General features: G+C 37.5%; 1 protein-coding gene and 1 long non-coding RNA gene across 5 annotated transcripts; both read right to left on the minus strand.

Moving 5' to 3' along the window:
- Positions 1-6: 6 nt before the first annotated feature.
- LOC117612674 lies at positions 7-3,057 on the minus strand. 4 transcript variants are annotated; one of them, XR_004583512.1, is made up of 6 exons: positions 2,692-3,057; positions 2,423-2,494; positions 1,461-1,527; positions 1,213-1,329; positions 863-993; positions 7-176 (listed from the first exon to the last, which is right to left on the minus strand). It is a non-coding gene; the product is annotated as an uncharacterized LOC117612674 (long non-coding RNA). The 4 variants fall into 4 exon arrangements; XR_004583513.1 differs by having other exon boundaries at positions 1,461-1,535; XR_004583511.1 differs by having other exon boundaries at positions 1,461-1,624.
- An 875-nt stretch (positions 3,058-3,932) lies between these two features.
- LOC117612671 lies at positions 3,933-5,602 on the minus strand. Its single transcript, XM_034341338.1, has 2 exons — positions 5,523-5,602; positions 3,933-5,397 (listed from the first exon to the last, which is right to left on the minus strand). The coding sequence occupies exons 1-2, from the start codon at positions 5,600-5,602 to the stop codon at positions 3,933-3,935; spliced, it is 1,545 nt and encodes a 514-aa protein (XP_034197229.1).
- Positions 5,603-7,500: the final 1,898 nt, after the last annotated feature.

Here is a 7,500-nt window from a genome sequence, read left to right on the forward strand (position 1 = left end):
AAATTATGTCCCTTTTGGGGTTTTGCAAGTAATCTTTGTAGAGCTTATATACGGTGGTGGTGGTGGCGGCTATGTCGTTGTACCCATTGCTAGCACCTTTTGGCCAAACCTAAATCCACAAAGTTAGAGAAAGCAATCACACGAAGCGCAGCTGTCGAAATCTAACAGAAAACAAACTGAAACAACCAAATAGAAACATTAAGAAATCACCCAACTATGTACATAGAAACACATAATTTAAACCTAGAAACAGAGTCTCCTGTGCATCACAACACCTACACCTAAAGCGAACACATAGCCACACAATTGTTTAAACCAAACCATAAACCTGAAATTTCCTTTTAACAGGGCCAAAATACCCACACCTCCTTCTGCATCCCTACCACTCTATCATAAAAAAAACACCCAAACCACAATAAAATGCATTCTACCAAACCAAAAATAAAACCCATTTAAACAAAACGTTCTCCAAGATGGCCACAAAAATCATCCCAAAAATTAAATTCATAACTCCATCTGCATTAGCTGTTGATGGAATGTGAAATTCGAAACGTATTGTTATAAACTTTTACATTGGCATAAGACCCTTTCATGAGAAATAATAAATGGTAATAAATACATAAATCTATTCCAAAACTAAAATCAGAAATTCATAACAATACAAACGTAAAGTTAGAGAGACTGCACAAAGCGACTTTACCTAAACTAAAAAAAAACCTAACTCTGGCAGCTGAACTGAAATTCGGGATTGATGTACAGAAGCAATTGAATTACTGAAAGAGAAAAAAGACAATTATGTCACTCGAAACCAAAAACAAAAACAAAAACAAAAAAACAAAGGTATGAAGGTCACAAGAGGCACCTTTGGACTTGTCCACGAAAAACAGGGACTTTGATTCACTGCTCGAAGAAGTCATGATCAATGCTTATGTTGACTCACCATGATGCTTCCCCATCCCTCTATCTGCTGAGTCTCTCTTGCGCTGCTTTCTCCTGCAACAAATTGTATCTGCTTTATCAATTAAAAAATGAAAAGAATAATGAATATCAAAACAATAAATTTTACTATAATTAGACAAAGTTTAAGCAAATTGTAGATATAAACGCGTTTAAGCAATATTCAGAGGAATACTCTCTTTTTTTCTTTTTATATTTGATTATCTTCAAAACAATAAATTTTACTATAATTAACAAACCTCTATCATGTTTTACCTTTAAATCAGTACCAGAGCAATGAACCACAAGCTGTAACAATACAATCCCAAAGAGCAGAAGAAAAATCTTCTCCATAATTTGAGACAAACCAAATTCTTTATCCATAAGCAGACCCTATTTTCAATGGGGTTGGAGACAAAACATTAAAAACAGAAGCGAAATCACAAAGCTTTAGTATTTAGAAATAAAAGCAAAAAAAGAAAACTCGTTTCAATGACATTCCAACAAGGATTCAGATTGCTTACCTCGAATAAGATGGTATTTCCCTGTGCTTCTCTTGCATAAGCTTAGATGACTCAATGGCTGCACAAGCTGTGCGTCTCATCGAGCAAACAGGAATATAAAAAAGTTTATCTCACATTTCTCAACATATTGAAAAGATCTCACACTCGTCAACATAATACTTCATCTAAACAAGTGAAGAAAGCACAATGATACAAGCGGATGACAAAAGTCCCAAAAAAAATCACGACATATACTCAAAGAATTAGAAGGCAAACCAATAAATTGAATAAGTGAGATGCTGCAGTTTGAACAGCAAACGTCAATGGAAAGCAGATACAATATAATCTTAAGAAGCTAAATAACCTAGTTCACACTCAGCCATCTGGATATTTGGATTGGTAATATCCATTCTATTCCGCTACTCAGCCATCAAAAACATGATTTCCGATTCCTATAAAATTTAACAAGCAGAGAACAACTACTAAAATATTAAAGAAAATCTAATAATTATAAGCAACCGTGTTAAAATGATGACAGATCATATGTCAACTTTATAATATGAAAGCAAAGCTAATGATAAATTACATTTCTTTCGTCTTAAAAAAATTGTGATTCCGTCTCCGACATCAAGTTGGTCTTTTCTTTTTAATTTTTCTGCCAACCCTAAAGGAAAATCTTTTGTTTTCTTTCCTTCTCTTTTCTATTTAGATAAACCAACCCAAAAATATCCATGAACAACCACACAGCGACTTATTTATTTATTTAATTTTTAAAAATCCCAACGCTAATCTTATTAATTTAAAAAAAGAAGACAAAAAGGATAATTTACATTTTACATCACCATTATTTATTAAATATCCCCAAAAATACATCAAATAACAAATGAATAAATAACTCCATCAAAACACACACCAAGAAATTGTTGAGCATAAAAATCATTACGGACAAAATGTTTAGTTAATTAAAGAAAAGAAAAGCTTACATTGAACTGACGAAGCAGAGCCTCTGCCTTTCTGGCTTCTTCACCATCATCATCATCACCGACCTCAGTGCACTGATTCACATCACAAAACGTTAAAATAAAAATTCACTCAATCTCTCAATCTCACAGAGGCACAATCATGTTCTTAAAGAAATAAGAACATAAGTGGAAACCCAGAAAATCAAAGCCCTAAAATCCAACAAGGAAAAACATTAAGTGAATGCAATAGAAAATGCAAAACATCTTATGAAAGTTTGAAAATTTATTACCCTCTCAACGAGATCTCAGATATTAGGGTGGGTGCTCTAACCACATGGGGGTTTTGGGCGTTTCCAACTGAGAGAACGGCAGGATGGACAACACAGGTAGAGGGCAACAACGAATAGGAAAATGAAACAGATACCAAATGAGAGCAGTAAATAGGGCTTTTGGACCTCGATTTTTGATAGGGAAAGGAAAGAGAGAGATGACGGCGGGGAGGGATATCGACGCAGAGAAACTGAGAGAGCAAGACAGAGATGGAGTTTGAGAGGACAGAAACTGAGAGGGCAGAGAAAGAGAGAGGGAGTTTGAGAAAGGTATCGATTCTGACCAAAGAAAATAGGAGATGGTTTGAGAGGAGGATGGAGTCTGAAATGAAGTGCGGGAGCGTGAAAAAATTGGAGGGTGTAGGCTGGCTTCCACTGCAACAGTTTCACTTAGGATTGCTTTTTCTCATCCGTTAGATTAGATCCGAGGGTGTTCTCACGTAGAGATTCTCAAATAGAACTCCCCACCAGATAACAGCCCATATTTTAATGTGCCATATTCATGAAATATGGGACTAGAAGCCCAAAAAGAAATATGATAAAAAACATTTTCATGACAAAAACGTTAGACACACACACCACATGCAAACTACTCAAAAATAAAGGATGACTTGCATGAGTTGACAGTTGAGCGAGTTCTTTCAGCAAGAAAGGCATTTGTTTTATCATGAAAGGTAGGTGGAAGTGGAACATTCATTTCCATTCCCATCCGGTTATAAAAAGCAAGTATTGTTTTCTTTTGTAATTAGGTTAGATATGTCTTTTATCACTAACTCTGCGTTTAAAATTGTATTATCAAAAATTGGTAGAATAATGCACCTACGAAGCATTTCACCCAAGAACCGCAAATTATCCGAAGCTAAAGAGATAGCTGAGATGATTGAAACATTCGAAAAACAAAGAAATAGGGCTATAGAAAATCTGAAAAATTTAGAACAACTATCTCTTTGTTTTTCGAGTGTCTCAATCATCCGAAGCTAAAGAGATAGCTGAGATGATTGAAACACTCGAAAAACAAAGAGATAAGGCTATAGAAAATTTGAAAAATTTAGAACAACTATCTGTAGCTAGCATCAAAGACATGCAAGAAATCATACAAGTCAAAACTAACGATCAGTGGAAAGGAAATCAAATTTCCATTGATCCGTAGGTCATGCTCTTCAGCAATTTTTTCAATCTCATTGTACTCTGTATATTCTTCATCAACAGAGTACAATGAGATTGAAAAAATTGCTGAAGAGCATAAGAAATTTTTTATGTATTAGTAAAGAATCCTGTGAAGTCGCGGTGACCACAAACACTTTCTTGATCATCTGCTCTGCCTTCAAGTTCTCTTTCTCAACCACTTCCAGAATCAGATCACACACCTTCCGATAATCGGTGAGCACAAACACTTTCTTGATCATCTGCTCTGCCTTCAAGTTCTCATTCTCAACCACTTCCAGAATCAGATCACACACCTTCCGATAATCGACACTCTCGTTGGACTTCATGCGACATGTCCTCATCATAAACTCGCACTTGGACTTTAAATCATCGCCTTGTATGGAATGCAGCAGAGGCTGAGGCTGATCGTCGGGCAAATCACCGAAACTGATCACCTTTCCTTTCCATGCCGGATCTTCATTCAGTTCCGAAACCAAAAGTCCCAAACTCACCCCCAATTCTCTTTGTAATTTGGCCGTGTCCTCGGTGATGTTACACACTGCCAAACAGTTTGTAAATTTGCCCAAACCTTCTTCCCCCTTCTTTTGCTGCTGCTTTAGGTACATGTCCTCCACCATTGCCTTCCACTGAAGGTTAGCCGCTTCCCCGAAATCCTCATCTTCTGCATATTTTATGATCTCATTTGGAAGCAAAGCATCCGGCTTTATTATGCCGCCTCTTAAATTGCCTCCTGCTGCAGCTGCTGCTTTCACCTCCTCCAAACATTTTTTAACCTCAGAGCGCTCTTGTGTGTGGTTCCAATGTGAGGCCCGATGCATGTAGTAATTTAAAAAGGGCTCCAAAGCGTCGGTTAGCCGTTCCCACTCTTCGGATTGATCCGATTCTGGTGGGAAAAGCCTCCTCGCAATGCTTTCACGAAGCAAAATGGAGCTGGTGTGATGGTCGGGGAGGCTGCAAACCGCTGCAGTCCCAGATACCAAAAGATGATCAGCCTCATCAAGTTGGTCCCAGTCTTGGAATGACTTTAGTTCCAGCTTGTGCTGCTTAAATTTTTCAACAGCAGACTTCCACCGCTCCGCCAAGAGATCCATAACCTGGTCGTGTAACAACTTATAGTCAGGGTCGCGGTGGAGCCTCTCCCCTGCAGTAGCGTCTTGGCCTTGTTCTAGAAGGCCGTAGAGAATGTCGAGAAGGTCATTGAAACCCCATTTCCAACCGGCGAAGGCGGGGAGGTTGCATAGTAGCGTCCTGGGGTGGTTCTGGTGGAGACAAAACAGGGCTGTGTGAAAGGCTTCCGGATAATCTCTTCCCTTACGAGAAATCCTAGAATGGAGATTGAAGATAAGCTTGAGGGTGGTCAGGGGATTGTGGGACCAGGCCACCGGCAGCAGTTGCTTCAGATAGTTAAGTCTATGATGGTTATAATGGGAGGTCCGTTTCTGCCTCTCCTGCTTGATGTCGTTGTCTTCGTCGTCGTTACCGATGTGATCTTGATCTCGACTTTTCACATGAAAAAACAGATCAAGGCAGGGATCACCGAAGGAATACCACGAGGAGAACGAAATAGGGGAGGTGGAGATCTGTCGGCCTCGGCCATGTCAAGGTTAGAGTTGGAAGACATTAACCTTCTTGTGAGCAGTTGAGGATGACGGGCAACAAGGGTTGTTGAAGTTGGCATTTTAGGAGTAGCAGCAGGAGGAGCCATTACTTTCAGAACCCTCGTGAAATTGAAACACATTTGAAGCGTCACTGCTTTCTTCATCTGTAATTCCTCGTGAAATTGAACCCTCTTAGTTCAAATTGGACTCTCTCTCTCTCTCTCTCTCTCTCTCTCTCTCTGAGTGTGGAGAGGCTTGACTGATCGATCTTTAGGCTTCCAAGGAAATGAATACGCTTGTTTTTGTTACAGAACAGATTCACTGCCTGCTTGGGCACCAAGGAAAAGGAATTATATCACAAATCAAATACATAAGATAATTATCACACATATCGCTTTAAAATAAGCGAATTTCCAGTGGCGTGGAACTCTATAAAAAAAAAATTCAATTCCCAATTTTTCTTCTGTTTTATGTCGAAATAAAAAACTTACAACCAAATATAATAGAATTTTTTTTAAAATCAAATACAAATATTGTCCTACGAATGAAGAATATCATCTAAATCATATGCAACCCCACCAAGCACATGACATAGTCAATGCACCTGAAAATTTTGTAACAAACCCTTGAGGGGTGGGCAACCGAAACACATGATATAGCTATTTAGACACATAAGATTGACCACATTAGCCGACCACTTAATGTGGCAGCTGATGTGGTCATGCCATGTCAATTAATTAATGAATATTGTCATGTAGACTCAAATTATTCTTTATTTATTACTAGTCCCTTGGCACATTTTCATGCATGTGAAAATTGGTTTTCTGTTTTCTTTTTTCTTTTATTTTTAGAATTAAGAAAAGATAACATGGGTAGTTATGTTCTATAAAAATATGACCTATTATCTGTTTTTTTTAATTTAAAAAAATACTTTTTTTAATACGAAAAAAATGAATTTATCATATCATCCTCATTTAATTAATAATTTCAATTCTTAATGTTCAAATTAACTAAGGGCGTTTTTTAGTATTTTGAATGTTTCACAATTCTCTACCTTTTGCCTTATATATGTAGATTTCTCATATCAATAATCTGGAAAAACTGAAACAATAAAATTAAAATTAACCCAAGGGTCCTGGGCCTGTACGTAGCCCCGTTGGTTCTGAACTCTTCCTCACGTCTCCAACCCACCCTTCATCAAATCTACTCATCCCTCTCCTCTTGCATTGAAGTTTAAAAAATAAGAAATTAACTATTAAAAAAGGAACTCATTTGATATAGGTATGCAGACAATTAATTCTAGAGGTACAAACCCATTTGATAGAATCATTCGCACCCAATTTCAAGGCCACCCCTCCTCCTCCAAGGGGAACAGACAAACCCCATTTGAATGAGTCAGTCTTGGTGGAGGAACGGAGGGCTCACAAAGACATCGTAGGAGGAATCACAAAGACAACTAGCAATCTCGGTGGCCTCACAAAGACAACTAGCAATTTCAAGGCCTTCTATTTTCCCATTATAAATACAAAGACAATTGGAAATGGCAACTCTTTTTGATGGAGGAATGGAGGGCTGGAGACGTGAGGAAGTACTGAAAGAACGAGAGGCTACAGTCTAAGGGACGATAGGTTTAATTTCAATTTTATTTAATTTTATTGTTTTAGTTTTTCAAGATTATTGATTTGTAAAATAAATAAGAATATAATCCAATGGAAGAGTTCATTAATTGACATGGCATGACCACATCAACTACCATATAAGGTGGTCGGCTAATGTGGTCAATCTTGTATGTCCAAATAACATTACTCATATTTTAAAGCTTAAAAGAGGAAGGAAATGTGATAACGAGTTGTGGGATTTTTTAGTGAATTTTTCATATTTTGTATGAATTTATTATGATTTTTGGAAGTTAAGGCCTTGAAATATACTAATAAATGGAAGAGAATGACACATAACAGCCCCATATTGGTGTGTCATCAGAGTTTCAGATAAGTATCAGCAGTGC

This window comes from Prunus dulcis, unplaced genomic scaffold (genome assembly GCF_902201215.1).
Source record: "Prunus dulcis unplaced genomic scaffold, ALMONDv2, whole genome shotgun sequence".
In the NCBI taxonomy this organism is placed as follows: Eukaryota; Viridiplantae; Streptophyta; class Magnoliopsida; order Rosales; family Rosaceae; genus Prunus; species Prunus dulcis.